This window comes from Argentina silus (assembly GCF_951799395.1).
Source record: "Argentina silus genome assembly, chromosome: Y".
In the NCBI taxonomy this organism is placed as follows: domain Eukaryota; kingdom Metazoa; phylum Chordata; class Actinopteri; order Argentiniformes; family Argentinidae; genus Argentina; species Argentina silus.
In genome coordinates this window covers 32,939,422-32,964,370 of record NC_139654.1, presented here as the reverse complement: position 1 = coordinate 32,964,370, position 24,949 = coordinate 32,939,422, and the positions used below count along the sequence as shown (strand labels likewise).

The window sequence follows — 24,949 nt, the reverse complement described above, 5'->3', positions numbered from 1 at the left end:
GCTGTTTATCAAGTAAAACAGCTTATTGCTGATTGAGGGCAATAGATACTCAATGATTATATTTTTTATGTTGTGTCAATGCAGGGGCAATGCCATTTTCAATGGTAACCAGGGTGGTGTTTACATTTTTGGTGATGGTCGTGGCCTCATTGAAGGAAACGATATCTATGGCAACGCCTTGGCTGGGATCCAAATCCGGACAAACAGCTGTCCCATCGTCCGGCACAACAAAATCCATGATGGCCAGCATGGGGGCATTTATGTGGTAAATGTGCCACCTATACATTGGCACAAATTAAATAATCACACGTGTGGTGCACACCACTGAGACCCAAGCCATTGGCATCTGTAGCCTCTATGAATGTATGTATATTATTTGACAATTTAAAAATACTGACAAAGTTGCCTCAACCATGTAAAATCAACAACAAACACACATACAAAATTATTGATGATAAAACAGTCACGGATGTATTTCCATTGTGGTCCTATCACACAACATTTCAACCCTTGAACATTCCTTTTGCGATCTCCTTATATTGAGGTGAAATGGATGTATTTCTTGTCTGGGTCTTTCCTCTACAGCATGAAAAGGGACAAGGTGTGATTGAGGAGAATGAGGTGTACAGTAACACACTGGCAGGAGTGTGGGTGACGACAGGCAGCACACCTGTACTAAGGAGGAACAGGATACACAGCGGGAAGCAGGTATGGAGAGGACCAGTCTGTTCATATGCTTCTTTGAGCCTCATGTTTCTCACAGTTAATCTAAAGCAACAGCCTGTTAATAATGCACTTTTCCCTCGTGTGAACAGGTTGGTGTCTACTTTTATGACAACGGGCACGGAGTGTTGGAGGACAATGATATCTACAATCACATGTACTCCGGAGTTCAAATTAGGTCAGTAAAGCAGGAGCTCAAAAAAAATAAAATACCAATGAGATGTTTAACAACCTGTGATCCATATGTTGCAATGAAGAGAAAACACTAAAAGTATGATATCAGAACGGAATGCTGTCTGCCTTCTGACATTCATTTGAATGATGGGCTTTAATTCATTGGTTAACGTGTCCCACTTTACAGAACTGGCAGTAACCCCAAGATTAGACGGAACAAGATCTGGGGAGGTCAAAATGGTGGCATTTTAGTTTACAACTCAGGTGAGAAATCCACTTTTTATTTATTAGGGTTCCAAGCCTCGGAGGAGCCCAATTGTAATTTTAGGATGAATAATGTTGTTGTTATTATTATTTTTAGACTTATTATTTTCCAATTTTTGGAGAGCTATAGCTCTTAAAAGGTAAGACCGAGCTAGACCAAAATTGGTGGGATGGGGGCCAAATACATCTGGTAGAAGGTGGTGCCACTCGGCCAAATGGTGGTGCTCTAAACAACATCTTACTTCAAAAGCTCAGCCCTGCCTCCTTGTTTGAGTCCTGGAAATTGGTATAGAGGTTCCTGTCCACCCATGGAACATATTTGCCTCAAGGACCAATGACATTGCTATGATGGATTATCCACCATTTTGAAAATTGTGTAGAGTTGGGAACATTTCCTAGACCGCTGAACCGATTTCTGCAAAACTTAGTATACAGCATCTTTAGACCAATATCTTTAATCGTACGACAAATTAAGTTATTATTTTTAGTGACAAAGCCACAGTGAGCCAATTAAGGGGTGGGCGTGGCCTGACACTTCAAGCCTTTCAAATACAAAATAGATCATTTGTTTTCACAAAACAATTAGATGGTATGCCAGGAGTTCACAACTGAGTCCGAATGTAAAATAATCATATATTGGTTATATAGGCGGCATATATTCTGCTATTCATACATCTTTGCTTTTCCATGGTCTTTCGAGTTAATTTGTCAAGATGTGAGCATGGTTCAGATCGTTTGTGTCCCTGTCTAGTAATACATGCCCAACCCATGGCTTCAAGACTGGGTTTCAACCCCACCTCTGATACTTTCAGATTGTCACAAACCTTGATATATTACATACAAGTTCACAACTGAGCCCAATGCAAAATATTCCTATGATGTAAATATCAATTGCAGAGTATGCTTGCTATATTACCATGTTTGGTCTTCCATGGTTTTCGAGCCACATGTTTGCAATGACACCAGTTTGGCTCAGAGAGTTAGTGCCCTTGTCTTGTAATGCATGCCGATCTATGGCAGGCCAGGTTCGAATCTTGCCACCGGTGCTTTCAAATTGGCATTCCTTGACAGTGAAGGATTGATGGTGTGGTGCCTAAACTGACTTGTACAACAAAATAATCGAAAGAACTACAAGAAAACTACAAGAAACGTCTGACTTCTGTACTTGCCAACAAGGGTTTCTCCACCAAGTACTAAGTCATGTTTTGCTTGGGGATCAAATACTTATTTCCTTCGATCAAATGCAAATTAATTTATAACTTTATATAATATGTTTTTCTGGACTTTTTTTTTTGATATTCTGTGTCTATTTGTTAAAATAAAAGTACCATACAAATTATAGACCGCTAATTTCTTTGTAATCGGGCAAACTAACAAAATCAGAAGGGGATCAAATAATTATTTCCCCCACTGTATTTGTAATTTATTATCGTTTCCATGCAAAGCTGCCGCTGTCAGGCTGTAGAATATCAGTAATGTTGCAATGGTCGCTCAGAATCAAATGCTTTCACTATAATAATATGGTACTATCAACAGAGAACACAACACAAACTGGTAAATAATGTATTTTGACCCAACGCTTATTTGCTTCAATATCATTAGTGGCCCGGCTGTTATTGGAGACAGCGCTTGTTGGACGTTTTACATAGTGTATGATGATGCATCTTGTTTTTGAATGTTACAGGTTTGGGCTCCATTGAGGACAATGAGATATTTGACAATGCCATGGCAGGGGTGTGGATAAAGACAGACAGCAACCCCACACTCCGGAGGAATAAAATCCATGACGGGAGAGATGGTGGGATCTGCATATTCAATGGAGGCAGAGGTAATGATGATTCTTCTGCTTTTGACGGTCTTTCTTGGCGATAACTGATGAGTATGTCTGACCTGACCTAACCTCTCCTCTTTCCATGTCTGTAGGTTTGCTGGAGGAAAATGACATATTCAGAAACGCCCAGGCTGGAGTCCTCATCAGCACCAACAGTCACCCTGTACTGCGGAAGAACAGAATATTTGACGGCTTTGCTGCAGGTGTGGAATGCCTGCAATCAGGATTATGTATTTTATTTTTTCATTTTATATATATATATATACACACACACACAGTGCATTCGGAAAGTATTCAGACCCCTTAACTTTTCCCACATTTTGTTATGTTACAGCCTTATTCTAAAATGGATTCAATGAATTTTTTTCCTCATCTATCTACACACAATATCCCATAATGACAAAGCGAAAACAGGTTTTTAGAAATGTTTGCTAATTTATTAAAAATAAAAAACTGATCACATTTACATAAGTATTCAGACCCTTTGCGATGACACTCGAAATTGCGCTCAGGTGCATCCTGTTTCCATTGATCATCCTTGAAATGTTTCTATGACTTGATTTGAGTCCACCTGTGGTAAATTCAATTGATTGGACATGATTTGGAACAGCACACACCTGTATATATAAGGTCCCACAGTTGACAGTGCATGTCAGAACAAAAACCAGGCCATGAGGTCGAAGGAATTGTCTGTAGACCTCCGAGACAGGATTGTGTCGAGGCACAGATCTGGGGAAGGGTACAAAAAATGTCTGCAGTATTGAAGGTCCCCAAGAAGACAGTAGCCTCCATCATTCTTAAATGGAAGAAGATTGGAACCACCAAGACTTCCTAGAGCTGGCCGCCCAGCCAAACTGAGCAATAGGGGGAGGAAAGGCCATCGTCAGGGAGGTGACCAAGATCCCAATGGTCACTCTGACAGCTCCACAGTTCCTCTGTGGAGATGGTTGTCCTTCTGGAAGGTTCTCCCATCTCTGCAGCACTCCACCAATCAGGCCTTTATGGTAGAGTGTCCAGACGGAAGCTACTCCTCAGTAAAAAAGCACATGACAGCCCACTCTCAGTTTGCCAAAAGGCACCTAAAGGACTCTCAGACCATGAGAAACAAGATTCTCTGCTTCTGATGAAACCAAGATTGAACTCTTTGGCCTGAATGCCAAACGTCACGTCTGGAGGAAACCAGGCACCGCTCATGACCTGGCCAATACCATCCCTACGGTGAAGCATGGTGGTGGCAGCATCATGCTATGGGGATGATTTCCTAGAATAGACTAGAAAAACAAGGGTCTAACAGAGCAAAGTACAGTGAGATCCTTGATGAAAACCTGCTCAGGACCTCAGACACGGGGGCGAAGGACAACGATCCAAAGCACACAGCCAAGACAATGCAGGAGTGGCTTTGGGACAAGTCTCTGAATGTCCTTGAGTGGCCCAGCCAGAGCCCGGACTTGAACTCAATCGAACATCCCTGGAGAGACCTGAGACCTGGGAGAAACTCCCCAAATACAGGTGTGCCAAACTTATCCTCTGCATCATACCCAAGAAGACTTGAGGCTGTAATCGCTGCCAAAGGTGCTTCAACAAAGTACTGAGTAAAGGGTCTGAATACTTATGTCAATGTGATCAGTTTTTTATTTTTTAATAAATTAGCAAACATTTCTAAAAACCTGTTTTGGCTTTGTCATTATGGGGTATTGTGTGTAGATTGATGAGGGGAAAAAAATGAATTTAATCCATCTTAGAATAAGGCTGTAACATAACAATGTGGAAAAAGTGAAGGGGTCTGAATGCACTGTGTGTGTGTGTGTGTGTGTGTATGTATGTATGTATGTATGTATGTGTATATACACTGCTCAAAAAAATTAAGGGAACACTTAATCGACACAGTGTAACACCAAGTCAGTTAAACTTCAGGGATATCAATCTGCCCATTTAGGAAGCACAAGTTATTGTGAATCAGTTTCACCTGCTTTGGTGCAAATGAAAGTGACAACAGCTGCACTGGAGAGGCAAAAGCAAGACAACCCCCAAAAAGGTAATGGTTTTGCATGTGGTGGCCACAGACAATTACTGGTAGCATGAGGCGGTACCTGCAGCCCATTCAGGTTGCACAGGTAGTCCAGCTCCTCCAGGACGGCACATCCATACGTGCGGTCGCAAGAAGGTTTGCTGTGTCTCCCAGCACAGTCTCAAGAGCATGGAGGAGATACCAGGAGACTGGCCGTTACACGAGGAGAGCTGGACAGGGTCGTTGAAGGGCATCAACACAACAGCAGGACCGGTATCTGCTCCTTTGTGCGAGAAGGAACAGGAGGAGCACTGCCAGAGCCCTTCAAAATGACCTCCAGCAAGCTACTGGTGTGCATGTGTCTGACCAAACTGTCAGAAACAGACTCCATGAGGGTGGCATGAGGGCCCGACGTCCTCTAGTGGGACCTGTGCTCACTGCCCAGCACCGTGCAGCTCGATTGGCATTCGCGAGAGAACACCAGAATTGGCAGGTCCGCTATTGGCGTCCTGTTCTCTTCACAGATGAGAGCAGGTTTACACTGAGCATGTGACAGGCGTGAAAGAGTCTGGAGACGCCGTGGTGAACGTAATGCTGCCTGTAACATCATCCAGCATGACCGGTTTGGGGGTGGGTCAGTGATGGTCTTGGGGAGGCATATCCTTGGAGGGTCGCACAGACCTCCATGTCATAGCCAACGGTACTGCTGTTAGGTACCGGGATGAGATCCTCAGACCCATTGTCAGACCTTACGCTGGTGCAGTGGGCCCTGGGTTCCTCCTAGTGCAGGACAATGCCCGGCCTCATGTGGCCAGAGTGTGTAGGCAGTTCCTGGATGAAGAAGGCATTGATACCATTGAATGGCCCTCTCGTTCCCCTGACCTAAATCCAATTGAGCACCTATGGGACGTTATGTATCGGTGCATCCGACGCCACCAAGTACTGCCACAGACTGTCCAGGAGCTCACTGATGCCCTGATCCAGGTCTGGGAGGATATCCCCCAGGACACTATCCGCCGACTCATCAGGAGCATGCCCAGACGTTGTCGGGAGTGCGTACAGGCACGCGGGGGCCATACACACTACTGAATCACATCATGAGTTGCCGTGATAAAAGTTGGATCAGCCTGTGATTCGAATTTTTTACTTAGATTTTCGGTGTGATTTTGAATCCAGCCCTCAATGGGTTGATGATTTTGGTTTCCATTGACCATTGTTACGTCATTTTGTTCTCAACAAATTATACAATGTACATCAGTAAAGATTTTCAACTTGAATAATTCGTTCATCAAGATCTGATCTGTCCCTTAAGTGTTCCCTTAATTTTTATATATATATATACACGCACACACACTCACTCACCGGCCACTTTATTAGGTACACCTTGCTATTACCGGGTTGGACCCCCTTTTGCCTTCAGAACTGCCTTAATTCTTTGTGGCATAGATTCAACAAGGTGCTGGAAACATTCCTCAGAGATTTTGGTCCATATTGACATGATAGCATCACGCAGTTGCTGCAGATTTGTCGGCTGCACATCCATGATGCGAATCTCCCGTTCCACCACATCCCAAAGGTGCTCTATTGGATTGAGATCTGGTGTTGTTCAAGAAACCAGTTTGAGACGACTTTTGCTTTGTGACATGGTGCATTATCATGCTGAAAGTAGCCAGTAGAAGATGGGTAAATTGTGGCCATGAAGGCATGCACATGGTAACGCAAATATCTAATCAGCCAATCACATGGCAGCAAGTCAATGCATTTAGGCATGTGATTGGCTGATGAGATATTTGCGTTACCGAGCAGTTGAACAGGTGTACCTAATAAAGTGGCCTGTGTGTGTATGTATGTATATATATACAGTGGGGGAAATAATTATTTGATCCCCTGCTGATTTTGTTAGTTTGCCCGATTACAAAGAAATGAGCGGTCTATAATTTTTATGGTACTTTTAGTTTAACAAATAGAGACAGAATATCAACAAAGAAGTCCAGAAAAAACACATTATATAAAGTTATAAATTAATTTGCATTTGATCGAAGGAAATAAGTATTTGATCCCCAAGCAAAACATGACTTAGTACTTGGTGGAGAAACCCTTGCTGGCAAGCACAGAAGTTTCTTATAGTTGGTCACCAGGTTTGCACACATCTCAGGAGGGATTTTGGTCCACTCCTCTTTACAGATCCTCTCCAAATCCTGAAGGTTTCAAGGCTTTTGCTTGGCAACTCGAAGCTTCAGCTCCCTCCACAAATTTTCGATAGGATTAAGGTCTGGAGACTAGCTAGGCCACTCCATGACCTTAGTGTGCTTCTTCTTGAGCCACTCCTTTGTTGCCTTGGCTGAATGTTTTGGGTCATTGTCATGCTGGAAGACCCATCCACGACCCATCCTCAGTGCTCTGGCTGAGGGAAGGAGGTTCTCGTCCAAGATCTTATGGTACATGGCCCCGTCCATTGGCCCATCAATGCAGTGAAGTCGTCCTGTACCCTTAGCAGAGAAACAACCCCAAAGCATAATGTTTCCACCTCCGTGTTTGACGGTGGGGATGGTGTTCTTGGGATTGTAGCATTCAGCATTTCTCTCCCTCCAAACACGAAGAGTCAAATTTATGCCAAAGAGTTCAATTTTGGTCTCATCTGACCACATCACCTTCTCCCAAGCCTTCTCTGAATCATTTAGGTGTTCATTGGCAAACTTCAGATGGGCCTGTACATGTGCCTTCTTGAGCAGGGGGACCTTGCGGGCACTGCAAGATTTCAATCCGTTACGGTGTAGTGTGTTACCAATGGTTTTCTTGGTGACTGTGGTCCCAGCTGCCTTGAGATCATTACCAAGCTCCTCCCGTGTAGTTCTGGGCTGATCCCTCACCCTTCTCATGATCATCCTTACCCCACGAGGCAAGATCTTGCATGGAGCTCCAGGCAGAGGGCGATTTATGGTTATTTTGTATTTCTTCCATTTTCTAATAATTGCACCAACAGTTGTCTCCTTCTCACCAAGCTTCTTGCTGATGGTCTTGTAGCCCATTCCAGCCTTGTGCAGGTCTACAACTCTTACCCTGATGTCCTTTGAATGTTCTTTGGTCTTGCCCATGGTGGTGGAGAGGTTGGAATGGAAGAGATTGATTCTATTGACAGGTGTCTTTTATACCCATAGCAAGCAGAGATTAGGAGTACTTTTCCTAAAGTGACAGGACTAATCTGTGTGCCTCATGGGCATATAACCGGTCTGTATGAGCCAGAATTCTTGCTGGTTTGTAGGGGATCAAATACTTATTTCCTTCGATCAAATGCAAATTAACTTTATATAATGTGTTTTTTCTGGACTTGATCTTCGTTGATATTCTGACTCTATTTGTTAAACTAAAGTACCATACAAAATATAGACCGCTCATTTCTTTGTAATCGGGCAAACTAACAAAATCAGCAGGGGATCAAATTATTATTTCCCCCACTGTGTGTATATATATTTATATATATATATATATATATATATATATATATATATATATATATATATATATATATATATATATATATATACACATACATACATACATACACATACATACATACATACACACACACACACACACACACTCACTCACTCACCGGCCACTTTATTAGGTACACCTGTACACCTTCTCATGGTGGAGGTGGTGTAATGGTGTAGGGAATGTTTTGTTGGCACACTTTGGGCCCATTAATACCAATCAATCATCGCTTGAATGCCACAGCCTATTTGAGTATTATTGCTGACCGTGTGCATCCCTTCATGGCCACAATTTACCCATCTTCTACTGGCTACTTCCAGCATGATAATGCACCATGTCACAAAGCAAAAGTCATCTCAAACTGGACAATGAGTTCACTGTACTCCAATGGCCTCCACAGTCACCAGATCTCAATCCAGTAGAGCACCTTTGGGATGTGGTGGAACGGGAGATTCGCATCATGGATGTGCAGCCGACAAATCTGCAGCAACTGCGTGATGCTATCATGTCAATATGGACCATAATCTCTGAGGAATGTTTCCAGCACCTTGTTGAATCTGTGCCACAAAGAATTAAGGCAGTTCTGAAGGCAAAAGGGGGTCCAACCCGGTACTAGCAGGGTGTACCTAATAAAGTGGCCGGTGAGTGTATATACAGTACCAGTCAAAGGTTTGGACACACCTTCTCATTCAATGGTTTTTCTTTATTTTTATTTTTTTCTACATTGTAGATTAATTGTAGATTGAAGACATCAAAAACTATGAAGGAACACATATGGAATTATGTAGTAAACAAAAAAGTGTTAAACAAACTAGAATACGTTTTATATTTTAGATTCTTCGAAGTAGCCACCTTTTGCTTTGATGACAGCTTTGCACACTCTTGGCAGTCTCTCAATCAAAAAATTACAAAACATATTCATGTTAAAATTGTGATTTCAGTTCCATAGGTAGAAATGTACAGCAGGTACTTTCTGTGCACATCATTAGTTTTCCTTTAGCCACGATTTCAGTTTTGCTTTGGTGCTGGTAAAAGTGCTACACTGTGTTACACCAAAGGGTAGTGGGTATTATCACTATTTGGCTTTGAATCCAATCTGTCGTCCATTCTGATAATACTTTTTCAGTCACTGACAAATGTAGACAAAGACTGGATCTACAGAGTCAAGGCATGGTTCTCTGTGCTTGTTTTGAATGTTCTGACTCTCCACCAGGTATTGAGATCACAAATCATGCCACGGCGACCCTAGAGGGCAATCAAATTTTCAACAACCGCTTTGGGGGGATGTTTCTTGCATCTGGTGTCAACGTCACAATGAAAGGTAAAAGAACATGTTAATGCAATTAGTCACGATGATGTGTTGACATTTTCGTTGGGAATGCTCCTAAATTCCCCCTCCTTAACCAAATGATTTGTACCTGATCCCAACCATACCTGCCCTTGTCTCCTCCAGATAACAAAATGATGAACAATCAAGATGCCATTGAAAAAGCTGTGAGCAGAGGTCAGTGCCTGTACAAGATTTCAAGTTACACCAGCTATCCAATGCACGATTTTTACAGGTAATCATCTCCCTGTATGACTACTTCATCAAGCTGGCTAATTGATGGGTTAGCTATCATACATAACTAATCATGAGTTTGTTTTATTCCCCATCTCCCTCGCTGCAGGTGTCATACCTGTAACACAACAGACCGCAATGCCATCTGTGTGAACTGCATCAAAAAGTGCCACCAAGGGCACGATGTGGAGTTCATTAGACATGATAGGTCAGTTACACCACATGCTCAATAACTTTTTTTATTTTATTTTTATTTTTGTTATACAGTGGGGGAAATAATTATTTGATCCCCTGCTGATTTTGTTAGTTTGCCCGATTACAAAGAAATGAGCGGTCTATAATTTTTATGGTACTTTTATTTTAACAAATAGAGACAGAATATCAACAACGAAGTCCAGAAAAAACACATTATATAAAGTTATAAATTCATTTGCATTTGATCGAAGGAAATAAGTATTTGATCCCCTACAAACCAGCAAGAATTCTGGCTCATACAGACCGGTTATATGCCCATGAGGCACACAGATTACTCCTGTCACTTTAAGAAAGTACTCCTAATCTCTGCTTGTTATGGGTATAAAAGACACCTGTCAATAGAATCAATCTCTTCCATTCCAACCTCTCCACCACCATGGGCAAGACCAAAGAACATTCAAAGGACATCAGGGTAAGAGTTGTAGACGTGCACAAGGCTGGAATGGGCGACAACAGTGTTTTTCAACCTTTTTTGAGCCACGGCACATTTTTTACATTGAAAGAATCTTGCGGCACACCACCAACCAAAAATGTTACAAAATGACACTCTGTAGCCTGATACAATAATATCCGTAGACTCATCAAGTTGCAACGCAAATTTCCTACTGATGCGTATCTTTCCCAAAACATGACTTTCGATGTCTGTAGACATGTCATCAATACGCCTGGCGATTGTGTTATCTGAGAGCGGGACTTTAGCTATGTCTTTAACCGCGTCAGGGCCGAGCATCTCGTTGACAATGGCTTTGCAGGCAGGTAGTATTAATGTCTCTGCCACAGAGTGGGACTTCTTTGATTTAGCTACGAGTTCGAGTGAAAGTAAATCCGAACGAAAGATAGCTTTCGCTGTATTGCCTCAAGCTTACCGTCTTTGCTTTCTTTTTACCACCACTCATACTAGGGCCTTTACCTGGGTCAGAATCTTGTCCAGGGCCCAGTTCGGAGTTTGCATTTTTCCTTTTTAAAAACTTCTCCATCACTGTCACCACGACCTGTCGCATGCGTCACTAATTCTCTTGTCTCTAAGAAGGAACGAGGCAATTAGCTGCCTGCTGCCACCCGGACGAATATTACATTACTCTGCCAGTCACTATATTACAGCACAGACACTCGACAATGGCATATTATTTGCAGATAATAATTAATAAATGTTAATTAAAAAAAAGTGAAATTGGATAATTTCTCACGGCACACCCAACGATCTCTCACGGCACAGCGGTTGGGAAACGCTGGGCTACAAGACCATCAGCAAGAAGCTTAGACAACTGTTGGTGCAATTATTAGAAAATGGAAGAAATACAAAATAACCATCAATCGCCCTCGGCCTGGAGCTCCATGCAAGATCTTGCCTCGTGGGGTAAGGATGATCATGAGAAGGGTGAGGGATCAGCCCAGAACTACACGGGAGGAGCTTGGTAATGATCTCAAGGCAGCTGGGACCACAGTCACCAAGAAAACCATTGGTAACACACTACACCGTAACGGATTGAAATCTTGCAGTGCCCGCAAGGTCCCCCTGCTCAAGAAGGCACATGTACAGGCCCATCTGAAGTTTGCCAATGAACACCTAAATGATTCAGAGAAGGCTTGGGAGAAGGTGATGTGGTCAGATGAGACCAAAATTTAACTCTTTGGCATAAATTCGACTCGTCGTGTTTGGAGGGAGAGAAATGCTGAATGCTACAATCCCAAGAACACCATCCCCACCGTCAAACACGGATGTGGAAACATTATGCTTTGGGGTTGTTTCTCTGCTAAGGGTACAGGACGACTTCACTGCATTGAGGGGCCAATGGACGGGGCCATGTACTGTAAGATCTTGGATGAGAACCTCCTCCCCTCAGCCAGAGCACTGAGGATGGGTCTTCCAGCATGACAATGACCCAAAACATACGGCCAAGGCAACAATGGAGTGGCTCAAGAAGAAGCACACTAAGGTCATGGAGTGGCCTAGCTAGTCTCCAGACCTTAATCCTATCGAAAATTTGTGGAGGGAGCTGAAGCTTCGAGTTGCCAAGCAAAAGCCTTGAAACCTTCAGGATTTGGAGAGGATCTGTAAAGAGGAGTGGACCAAAATCCCTCCTGAGATGTGTGCAAACCTGGTGACCAACTACAAGAAACGTCTGACTTCTGTGCTTGCCAACAAGGGTTTCTCCACCAAGTAACTCCAAGTAACTCCACACCGACTCTCACTACCTAGCCTTTTCCTCGCTAATGTTCGTTCCCTGGCTAACAAGATGGATGAAAAGCGGCTGCGGATCACCACACACAAGTGGATTATGGACTGTGATATCATGGTTTTCACGGAAACCTGGCTCAACAGCGAGGTACCCGACAACGCTATCGAGCTAGCAGGGCACTACGTTCTCCGAGCAGACAGAACAGCGGGTGACTCCGGTAAGACCAGAGGTGGAGGTTTGTGCATCTATGTGAACAAGACGTGGTGCACAGACACTACCATCACCGAGAGTCACTGCTCAGCTAACCTGGAGTTTCTCATGGTTAAGTGTAGACCTTTCTATCTGCCCAGAGAGTTCACGTCAACTGTTATCACGGCAGCCTATATCCCCCCGGATGCTCATGCTAAGATTGCTATGAAAGAACTGCATACTGCCATTAGCAAACAACAGACTCTGCACCCCGAGGCAGCCTTCATTGTCGCGGGTGACTTCAACCACTCCAATTTAAAGACTGTACTGCCCAAATTCCACCGAAATGTCTCATGCCCCACCAGAGGAGACAGGACATTGAACCAGGTATATACTAGCATGGCTGATGCTTACAAAGCTGTTCCCCTCCCCCACCTAGGTCAATCTGACCACCTCTCATTGTTCCTACTGCCCAAGTACTCAGCACTCATCAAACGGGTGAAACCTACAGTGAGGACAGTCAAGGTCTGGCCAGAGGGAGCTGACTCAGCGCTCCAGCAGCGTTTTGGAAACACTGACTGGGGTGTGTTTGCCACACAGGCCACCCATGACTCCCACACAGACATTGATTCATATGCCTCCTCTGTTTTGGACTACATCAACTCCAACATCAATAGTGTCACCACACTCAAACGGATCACCACTTTCCCTAATCAGAAGCCATGGATGAACAGTGAGGTCCGACTCCTGCCGAAGGCACGCGACATTGCCTTCAGATCAGGGGATGCTCGGGCCTATAGCTCATCCAGGGCTAACCTGCAGAGGGGCATCAAAAAGGCCAAGCACAACCACAAGCTGAGGATCGAGGATCACTTCAAGAACAACTCCGACCCCCGACGCATGTGGCAAGGCATCCAGGCCATCACTGACTATAAACCCACTAACACCTCACCCCTCTCCATCGACGCCTCCCTGCCTGATGAGCTCAGGGCCTGTGCTGTGCAGCTGACTGAGGTTTGGACTGATATATTCAACCTGTCCCTAGCCCAAGCAGCTGTCCCTGCGTGCTTCAAAACCACCTCCATCGTGCCGGTGCCAAAACACTCCACTGCAACGAGCTTAAATGACTTCCGCCCAGTTGCACTCACCCCCATCATCATGAAGTGCTTCGAGAGGCTGGTCTTAGCTCAACTCAAGACCTGTCTACCACCCACACTGGACCCCTTCCAATTCGCCTACCAGCAGAACAGGAGTACAGAGGATGCCATCTCAACGGCACTTCACTCCGCCCTGTCCCACCTCGACAATACCAACTCTTATGTGAGAATGCTGTTCATTGACTTCAGTTCAGCATTCAACACCATCATCCCCTCCAAACTGATCTCCAAACTCAGTCAACTGGGCATCAACCCCTCCCTCTGCAACTGGATTCTGGACTTTCTAACCAACAGGCCGCAGTCTGTTAGGCTACACAACCACACCTCCTCAACCCTCACCCTGAACACCGGCGTTCCACAAGGCTGTGTGCTGAGCCCCCTCCTTTACTCCCTCTTCACCTACGACTGCACACCTGTACATGGCTCAAACACCATTGTTAAGTTTGCAGACGACACAACGGTGATTGGTCTCATCAGCAACAACGATGAGACGGCCTACAGGGAGGAGGTCCAGCACCTGACAGTGTGGTGCAACGACAACAACCTGGCTCTCAACACCAGGAAGACCAAAGAGCTCATTGTGGACTTCAGGAAATCAAAAGCTGGCACACACACCCCCATCCTCATCAGCGAGACTGAGGTGGAGCGAGTCACCAGCTTCAAGTTTCTGGGTGTCCACATCTCTGAGGATCTCTCCTGGACCCTCAACACCTCTACCCTGATCAAGAAGGCTCACCAGCGTCTCTTCTTCCTGAGGAGACTAAAGAAGGTCCATCTGTCTCCTCAGATCCTGGTGAACTTCTACCGCTGCACCATCGAGAGCATCCTCACCAACTGTGTCACAGTATGGTATGGCAACTGCTCGGCATCTGACCGGAAAGCACTGCAGAGGGTGGTGAAAACTGCCCAACGCATCACCGGTTCCTCACTCCCCTCCATTGAGGCTGTCCAGGGCAAACGATGCTTGCGTAAGGCACACAGCATCGTCAAGGACATTTCTCACCCCAACCACAGACTGTTCACCCCACTCCCCTCCGGGAGGCGCTACAGGTCTCTCCGCACCCGAACCAGCAGGTTCAGAGGTACCTTCTTCCCTGCGGCTGTCACCCTACTGAACTCGAACTCTGCACCTAGGTGACAGCCTACCAACCACTGCACCTCCCCCCTCCCCCCCCGGACAATTGCACTACCCTTACAGTACTCCTATAAACTGTACATACTGCATCCACACTTGTACAAACTGCTCCAACTCCATACCACTGCTCTTCTGTACATATCTGTCTATACTGTACATAATCTGTCTATACTGTTCATAATGCACATATCCCTATATTTTCTTTAATACTACTGTTACTACACTGCACATATCTGTACATACCTGTTTATACTGTATTCCATATTTATTCTGCTATTACCCTAATGCTACTGTTAATACATACATACTGCTAGACTGTATTGCCTATACAGCTCATACGCTGCTACACTGTTGATACTGCATCCTATTTATTCTGCTTATAATGCTACTGCTAATTCATATACTGCACTACTTTATACTTTACTGCACTACTAGACTGCTCATATACTGCACTACCTGTATATACTGCTCACACTGCACTTTTCTGCTTTTTGCCCTTCTGGTTAGACGCTAACTGCATTTCGTTGTCTCTGTACTTGTACTCTGCACAATGACAATAAAATTGAATCTAATCTACTAAATCATGTTTTGCTTGGGGATCAAATACTTATTTCGTTCGATCAAATGCAAATTAATTTATAACTTTATAAAATATAATATGTTTTTCTGGACTTTTTTTGTTGATATTCTGTGTCTATTTGTTAAAATAAAAGTACCATTAAAATTATAGACCGCTCATTTCTTTGTAATTGGGCAAACTAACAAAATCAGCAGGGGATCAAATAATTATTTCCCCCACTGTATGTGTGTGTGTGTGTATATATATATATATACAGTCATGAGAAAAAATTAGGACACCCTATGAAAACCTTTGTCTTCTTCAACATATTCAAACATATGGACATTTGATATTCATTTGAACAATATTGAAAAATTGAGGTAATATAACTAAACAAATACAACTGAAACAAATTATTTAAAAAATGATTGGTAAAATGTAATTAATAGAAATGCAGTCTTCTTGTGAGGAAAAAGTTAGGACACCCCCACATTTAGTTCCACTTAAAATGCCTAAAATTATAATAAAGAGCACCACATCAGGTGCAAATGATTAGAACATCGTTACAGAGGATTTTGGAGGAGCCTGTCCTATTTAAGCCTCAGATATTTAGTTTGGTTTGCTCTTGATTGTTGAAGTGAGTTGCATCACCATGGCGAGATCAAAAGAGCTCTCTGAGGCCTTCAGAAGAAAAATTTTAGATGCATATGAGTCTGGGAAGGGATATAAAAAGATCTCCAAACTATTCGAAATTGGCCATTCCACTGTCCGGAAAATAATTTACAAGTGGAGAACATTTAAAACCACCACCAACATGGCCAGGTCAGGCCGCCCAAGCAAGTTCAGCCTAAGAGCTGACCGAAAGATGCTTAAAGAAGTCTCCAACAATCCCAGAATGTCATCACGAGACCTACAGGTATCTCTTGCCACAATTGATGTCAAAGTACATGCATCCACCATAAGAAAGAGACTGAACAAGTTTGCATTACATGGGAGGTGTGCAAGGAGGAAACCCCTGCTGTCAAAAAAAAACATCAGGGCAAGACTAAAGTTTGCCAGAGAACACCTAGAGAAAGACCAGAACTTCTGGAACAATGTGCTTTGGACAGATGAATCCAAAGTTGAACTATTTGGGCACAGTAAGAGTAGACATGTTTGGCACAAAACCAAGACAGCATTTGAGAACAAGAACCTCATATCAACTGTGAAGCATGGGGGTGGAAATGTCATGGTTTGGGGCTGCTTTTCTGCAGCAGGGCCTGGTCAGCTCACCATCATAGAATCCACTATGAATTTTGTATTGTATCAGAGGGTGCTTGAGGAAAATGTGAGACCATCTGTTCGAAAGTTGAAGCTGAAGCAGATGTGGACCATGCAACATGACAATGACCCAAAACATTCCAGTAAATCTACCAAGGAATGGCTCAAGAAAAATAAATTGAGAGTTCTGGAATGGTCAAGTCAAAGCCCGGATCTTAATCTTATTGAGATGCTGTGGATTGATTTGAAACTGGCTGTGCATGCAAGACACCCCTCGAACATCACACAGCTGAAAGAATTCTGCAAGGAGGAGTGGGAAAAACTTTCTCCCAATTGATGTCAGAGACCTGTAGACAGTTATAAGAAACGTCTAATTGAGGTTATTTCAGCCAAGGGGGGCAATACTAGCTATTAGGGCATAGGGTGTCCTAACTTTTTCCTCAGTAGGAATTGGCATTATTGTTAATTTTTCGTTAAATAAATGATTACAAAGTTACATTTTCATAGTTTTTTGTTCAATTACATCCCCTTTATCTATAGACATTGTTAGAAAGAAGATAACATATTGATATGTCCATATTTTTAAGAGAATAACTTAATATTTTGGGGGGTGTCCTAACTTTTTCTCATGACTGTATATACAGTTGAAGTCGGAAGTTTACATATACTTCGGTTGAAGGCATTAAAACTCTTTTTTTAACCACTCCACAGATTTCATTTCGGTTAGGACATCTACTTTGTGCATGACACAAGTAATTTTTCCAACAATTGTTTACAGACAAATTATTTCACTTATAATTCACTATATCATAATTCCAGTGGGTCAGAAGTTTACATACACTAAGTTGACTGTGCCTTTAAACAGCTTGGAAAATTCCAGAAAATGATGTCATGGCTTTAGAAGCTTCAGATAGGCTAATTGACATCATTTGAGTCAATTGGAGGTGTACCTGTGGATGTATTTTAAGGCCTACCTTCAAACTCAGTGCCTCTTTGCTTCACATCATGGGAAAATCAAAAGAAATCAACCAAGACCTCAGAAAAAAAATTGTGGACATCCACAAGTCTGGTTCATCCTTGGGAGCAATTTCCAAACGCCTGAAAGTACCATGTTCATCTGTACAAACATTTGTACGAAAGTATAAACACCATGGGACCACACAGCCATCATATCGCTCAGGAAGGAGACGCGTTCTGTCTCCTAGAGATGAACGTACTTTAGCGCGAAAAGTGCAAATCAATCCCAGAACAACAGCAAAGGACCTTGTGAAGATTCTGGAGGAAACAGGTACAAAAGTATCTATAATCCACAGTAAAACGAGTCCTATATCGACATAACCTGAAAGGCCGCTCAGCAAGGAAGAAGCCACTGCTCCAAAACCGCCATATAAAAGCCAGACTACGGTTTGCTTATACATATTGGGATAAAGATCTTACTTTTTTTGGAGAAATGTCCTCTGGTTTGATTAAACTAAAATGTAACTGTTTAGCCATAATGACCATCGTTATGTTTGGAGGAAAAAGGGGGAGGCTTGCAAGCCAAAAAACACCATCCCAACCATGAAGCTCGGGGGTGGCAGCATCATGTTGTGGGGTGCTTTGCTGCAGAATGGGCTGGTGCACTTCACAAAATAGATGGCATCATGAGGAAGGAAAATGATGTGGATATATTGAAGCAACATCTCAAGACATCAGCCAGGAACTTAAAGCTTGGTCGCAAATGGGTCTTCCAAATGCACAATGACCCCAAGCATACTTCCAAAGTTGTGGCAAAATGGCTTAAGGACAACAAAGTCAAGTTATTGGATTTGCCATCACAAAGCCCTGACCTCAATCCTATAGAAAATGTGTGGGCAGCACTGAAAAAGCATGTGCAAGCAAGGAGGCCTACAAACCTGACTCAGTTACACAAGTTCTGTCAGGAGGAATGGGCCAAAATTCCACCAACTTTGTTGTGGGAAGTTTGTGGAAGGCTACCCAAAATGTTCGACCCAAGTTAAACAATTTAAAGGCAATGCTACCAAATACTAACTAAGTGTATGTAAACTTCTGACCCACTGGGAATGTGATGAAAGAAACAAAAGCTGAAATAAATATTTCTCTCAACTATTATTCTGACATTTCACATTCTTAAAATAAAGAAGTGGTCCTAACTGACCAAAGACAGGGAATGCTTGGATTAAATGTCAGGAATTGTGAAAAACTGAGTTTAAATGTATTTGGCTAAGGTGTATGTAAACTTCCGACTTCAACTGTATATAATACAGTGGGGGAAATAATTATTTGATCCCCTGCTGATTTTGTTAGTTTGCCTGATTACAAAGAAATGAGCGGTCTATAATTTTTATGGTACTTTTATTTTAACAAATAGAGACAAAATATCAACAAAGAAGTCCAGAAAAAACACATTATATAAACTTATAAATTGATTTGCATTTGATCGAAGGAAATAAGTATTTGATCCCCTACAAACCAGCAAGAATTCTGGCTCATACAGACCGGTTATATGCCCATGAGGCACACAGATTACTCCTGTCACTTTAAGAAAGTACTCCTAATCTCTGCTTGTTATGGGTATAAAAGACACCTGTCAATAGAATCAATCTCTTCCATTCCAACCTCTCCACCACCATGGGCAAGACCAAAGAACATTCAAAGGACATCAGGGTAAGAGTTGTAGACCTGCACAAGGCTGGAATGGGCTACAAGACCATCAGCAAGAAGCTTGGTGAGAAGGAGACAACTGTTGGTGCAATTATTAGAAAATGGAAGAAATACAAAATAACCATCAATCGCCCTCGGCCTGGAGCTCCATGCAAGATCTCGCCTCGTGGGGTAAGGATGATCATGAGAAGGGTGAGGGATCAGCCCAGAACTACACGGGAGGAGCTTGGTAATGATCTCAAGGCAGCTGGGACCACAGTCACCAAGAAAACCATTGGTAACACACTACACCGTAACGGATTGAAATCCTGCAGTGCCCGCAAGGTCCCCCTGCTCAAGAAGGCACATGTACAGGCCCATCTGAAGTTTGCCAATGAACACTTAAATGATTCAGAGAAGGCTTGGGAGAAGGTGATGTGGTCAGATGAGACCAAAATTTAACTCTTTGGCATAAATTCGACTCTTCGTGTTTGGAGGGAGAGAAATGCTGAATGCTACAATCCCAAGAATACCATCCCCACCGTCAAACACGGAGGTGGAAACATTATGCTTTGGGGTTGTTTCTCTGCTAAGGGTACAGGACGACTTCTCTGCATTGAGGGGCCAATCGACGGGGCCATGTACCGTAAGATCTTGGACGAGAACCTCCTTCCCTCAGCCAGAGCACTGAGGATGAGTCGTGGATGGGTCTTCCAGCATGACAATGACCCAAAACATACGGCCAAGGCAACAAAGGAGTGGCTCAAGAAGAAGCACACTAAGGTCATGGAGTGGCCTAGCTAGTCTCCAGACCTTAATCCTATCGAAAATTTGTGGAGGGAGCTGAAGCTTCGAGTTGCCAAGCAAAAGCCTTGAAACCTTCAGGATTTGGAGAGGATCTGTAAAGAGGAGTGGACCAAAAATCCCTCCTGAGATGTGTGCAAACCTGGTGACCAACTACAAGAAACGTCTGACTTCTGTGCTTGCCAACAAGGGTTTCTCCACCAAGTACAAAGTCATGTTTTGCTTGGGGATTAAATACGTATTTCCTTCGATCAAATGCAAATTAATTTATAACTTTATATAATATGTTTTTCTGGACTTTTTTTTTTGATATTCTGTGTCTATTTGTTAAAATAAAAGTACCATAAAAATTATAGACCGCTCATTTCTTTGTAATCGGGCAAACTAACAAAATCAGCAGGGGATCAAATAATTATTTCCCCCACTGTATATACAGTTGTGTTCAAAATAATAGCAGTGTAATGAAAAAAGTGAGTTAAGCTCAAAATCCTTATAATAGCTTTTATTTCCATACACGCAAATGCATTGGGAACACTGCACATTCTATTCCAAATCAAAACATGAAGAAAAATGTATCAAATTTGTTATTACTTTACAGAAAGTGAAGAAAAAGGAATATTAGGCTGTTCAAAAAACTGCATAAATGTCTGCATTTTTCTTTACAAACTCAAACATTTACTGTATAAACTGAAAAATGCTTGAAGATTTAGCTTTCCTGTGAATCACTGAACAAATATTTAGTTGTATAACCTCTGTTTCTGAGAACTGCTGCACATCTGTGTTGCATGGAGTCGACCAACTTCTGGCACCTGTGAACAGGTATTCGAACCCAGGACGATTGGACTACATTCCACAATTCCTCTGCATTTCTTGGTTTTGCCTCAGAAACAGCATTTTTGATGTCACCCCACATGTTTTCTATTGGATTAAGGTCCAGGGATTGGGCTGGCCACTCCATAACGTTAATCTTGTTGGTCTGGAACCAAGATGCTGCTCGCTTACTGGTGTGTTTGGGGTCGTTGTCTTGTTGAAACACCCATTTCAAGGGCATTTCCTCTTCGGCATAAGGCAACATGACCTCTTCAAGTATTTTGATGTATCCAAACTGATCCATGATCCCTGGTATGCGATAGATAGGCCCGACACCATAGTATGAGAAACATCCCCATATCATGATGCTTGCGCCACCATGCTTCACTGTCTTCACAGTGTACTGTGGCTTGAATTCAGTGTTTGGGGGTCGTCTGACAAACTGTCTGCGGCCCCTAGACCCAAAAAGAACAATCTTGCTTTCATCAGTCCACAAAATGTTGCGCCATTTCTATTTAGGCCAGTCAATGTGTTCTTTGGCAAATTGTAACCTCTTCAGCACATGTCGTTTTTTCAACAATGGGACTTTGCGGGGGCTTCTTGCCGATAACTTGGCTTCACATTAGGCGTCTTCTAATTGTTACAGTACTCACAGGTAACTTTAGAAGAATTGGCTATTCTTCGATCCATTCGAATGGTAGTTTTCCGTTTTCTTCCACGTCTTTCTAGTTTTGGTTGCCATTTTAAAGCATTTGAAATCATTTTAGCTGAGCAGCCTATCATTTTCTCTTTATATGTTTTCCCCTCTCCAATCAACTTTTTCATCAAAGTACGCTGTTCTTCTGAACAATGTCTGGAACGACCTATTTTACTCAGATTTTCAGAGAGAAATGCACTATAACCAGCATGTATTACATTTGTTGCCTTCATCCTTAAATAAGGGCCACCTACGTGACACCTGTTTTTTCACAGAATGAATGACCTCACTAATTGAACTCCACACTGCTATTATTTTGAACACCCCCCTTTCAATTAATGATTCAATTACACAGAATCAGCAGCATGCATGTCATGAATGTTGGGTCTGTTGGTTTTCTATTACTCTACTACACCTACTTGTAAATTATTTGCCATGTAGAAATATAATTTCTACCAAAAACAGTGATTGATCTGGTTAGTGATGTTGGACTGCTATTATTTTGAACACAACTGTATATATATATATATATATGTGTGTGTGTATGTATGCATGTATGTCTGAGGATGTTATGATGGTCAGCCGAGCTCATGGGCTTGTATTACAGTTGCACAATTGTCTTCCATCAAGCCAATTCCAGTGGTAGCTAATTTTCTTTATCTGTTCTGCAGATTTTTCTGTGACTGTGGTGCTGGGACATTGTCAAACCCCTGCACGCTAGCTGGAGAGCCGACACATGACACAGACACTCTGTACGACTCAGCTCCTCCTATAGAGTCCAACACGCTGCAGCACAACTGAACTGAACCCAAGGACCCCCCCCCCCCCCCTACCCGGCATCGGCTGTAATAGAAACAGACTGCATTCACTCAGCAAGTCAAACAATGAGGAGAGAAATGCAAACTATGTATACACTCCTATTCAGGTTCACTGAATATGTAAAACACTTTTTCAAAAAATAATAACGTAGACGAGCTGAAAGGAGACATTAAAAGAGAACATGTTCTGCTGAGAATGTGCCGCTTTTTCCTTCCTTTTTCTGCAATGTCTAGACAAAGAGGAAGACACGGCGATGGGACTGTGTGCAGATATGTTGACCTGAGGTTTTTTTGGGCAAAGTTGAGAAGCGCAGCTTTGTGAAGCTGTGGAGAGATGGACACAAGCTATCAAGCCTCTCTGCCTTTGCGAAGTGGGCAAGTCAGACTGTAGTTATGCACAGACCCATCGTGGACATAAATGCTCAGCGCCATAAGCGGCACAAGTTCCTCATGTGGAGGCAGAGCCCCCCCATACTGCTTCTGCCTGGGCAACTGTCGCGCTGGTATATATGCATGGAGAGGAAAAAAACAAATCAGACCTAGCACACTTCAGCTTTTTTTTAATGCTCATGTAGTTTTGTATTTTCATGCAAAACTCTTACTGTACTTGAATGTCTCTAATTTTATTAAATATATTTTGGTTTTGGTTATTACACCCTAGACTTGCTGTAATTGTACTCATGTCGCAGTATCTAAATTCTTTCTGTGAAAGATAACTGAAAACACTAAACATTTTCTCCAGCCATGCTGACTACCGGCATTTTAAATGTGAGATTTAGAAAAAAAGGCTCATGCTCTACTGAAGCTGACGAGTATCTATACAGTGGGGGAAATAATTATTTGATCCCCTGCTGATTTTGTTAGTTTGCCCGATTACAAAGAAATGAGCGGTCTATAATTTTTATGGTACTTTTATTTCAACAAATAGAGACAGAATATCAACAAAGAAGTCCAGAAAAAACACATTATATAAAGTTATAAATTCATTTGCATTTGATCGAAGGAAATAAGTATTTGATCCCCAAGCAAAACATGACTTAGTACTTGGTGGAGAAACCCTTGCTGGCAAGCACAGAAGTCAGACGTTTTTTATAGTTGGTCACCAGGTTTGCACACATCTCAGGAGGGATTTTGAAGGTTTCAAGGCTTTTGCTTGGCAACTCGAAGCTTCAGCTCCCTCCACAAATTTTCGATAGGATTAAGGTCTGGAGACTAGCTAGGCCACTCCATGACCTTAGTGTGCTTCTTCTTGAGCCACTCCTTTGTTGCCTTGGCTGTATGTTTTGGGTCATTGTCATGCTGGAAGACCCATCCACGACCCATCCTCAGTGCTCTGGCTGAGGGAAGGAGGTTCTTGTCCAAGATCTTATGGTACATGGCCCCCTCAATGCAGAGAAGTCGTCCTGTACCCTTAGCAGAGAAACAACCCCAAAGCATAATGTTTCCACCTCCGTGTTTGACGGTGGGGATGGTGTTCTTGGGATTGTAGCATTCCCTGTGACAGGACTAATCTGTGTGCCTCATGGGCATATAACCGGTCTGTATGAGCCAGAATTCTTGTTGGTTTGTAGGGGATCAAATACTTATTTCCTTCGATCAAATGCAAATTAATTTATAACTTTATATAACGTGTTTTTTCTGGACTTCTTTGTTGATATTCTGTCTCTATTTGTTAAACTAAAAGTACCATAAAAATTATAGACCGCTCATTTCTTTGTAATCGGGCAAACTAACAAAATCAGCAGGGGATCAAATAATTATTTCCCCCACTGTATAGCTGTATATGGTTTCATTTCATTGCCCCCTACCCATGTGTATTGGTGACTGTGGTTCTCATACAGCCTGAATTGTATGCATGTACCATAACATCTAGACTTAATATATTGTGGAGTTTTCAATAACCATTATGTAGATGCTAGTGTGGATTAAAAGGGTTTAATTTCCTAGATAAGAGGAAAGTGGTTATTTTTTTTAAATAAACTTTATTAAGTCATTACAGTAGTGATTTATTTTGTGAGTGGGGGGGGGCAAGGTAGAGTACAGAGAAAGGAGTGCAAAGGGAAAATGAAACAGAGCTCCTTCACAGGTTTTCGATCATCCAGACCAATGAGGCAAAATCAGCTGTGGAGTCTGCAGCAAACAGGCAGAGCTTTGGAACATCATTAAAAAGAAAAGAAAGCACTGGTGATCTCAAAAAAGGATCTGCCCAAGATTTTCAGCATACCACCTCATCTGTGAAACATAGGGCAGGGGGTGTCAATGTTAGCCAGTTCTAGTGGCATCTATACATGCCTAACTTGTCTTAATTGATGTAACTGCTGACGGCAGCAGCAGAATGTATTCTGAACTGTACAGAAACGTCTTGTCTGCTCAAGTACAAGCAAAT

General features: G+C 42.7%; 1 protein-coding gene across 8 annotated transcripts in view; it reads left to right on the top strand.

The window, feature by feature from the left end:
• LOC310823572 (F-box only protein 11-like) overlaps positions 1-24,949 on the top strand; it is a 274,469-nt gene that overhangs the window by 34,426 nt on the left and 215,094 nt on the right. For 5 of the 8 annotated variants that reach the window (XM_083696453.1, XM_083696452.1, XM_083696450.1 and 2 more), the window contains 10 exons: positions 85-265; positions 586-708; positions 816-901; positions 1,085-1,161; positions 2,846-2,989; positions 3,085-3,195; positions 9,709-9,816; positions 9,949-10,057; positions 10,166-10,264; positions 22,417-24,557. In XM_083696453.1, coding sequence (XP_083552579.1) covers positions 85-265; positions 586-708; positions 816-901; positions 1,085-1,161; positions 2,846-2,989; positions 3,085-3,195; positions 9,709-9,816; positions 9,949-10,057; positions 10,166-10,264; positions 22,417-22,546 — 1,168 coding nt within the window. In that variant the 3' untranslated portion in view covers positions 22,547-24,557. Of the gene's footprint in view, positions 1-84; positions 266-585; positions 709-815; positions 902-1,084; positions 1,162-2,845; positions 2,990-3,084; positions 3,196-8,895; positions 9,128-9,708; positions 9,817-9,948; positions 10,058-10,165; positions 10,265-22,416; positions 24,558-24,949 lie in introns of those variants that run through there. The other 3 variants (XR_014554953.1, XM_083696455.1, XM_083696454.1) reach the window with 3 other exon arrangements.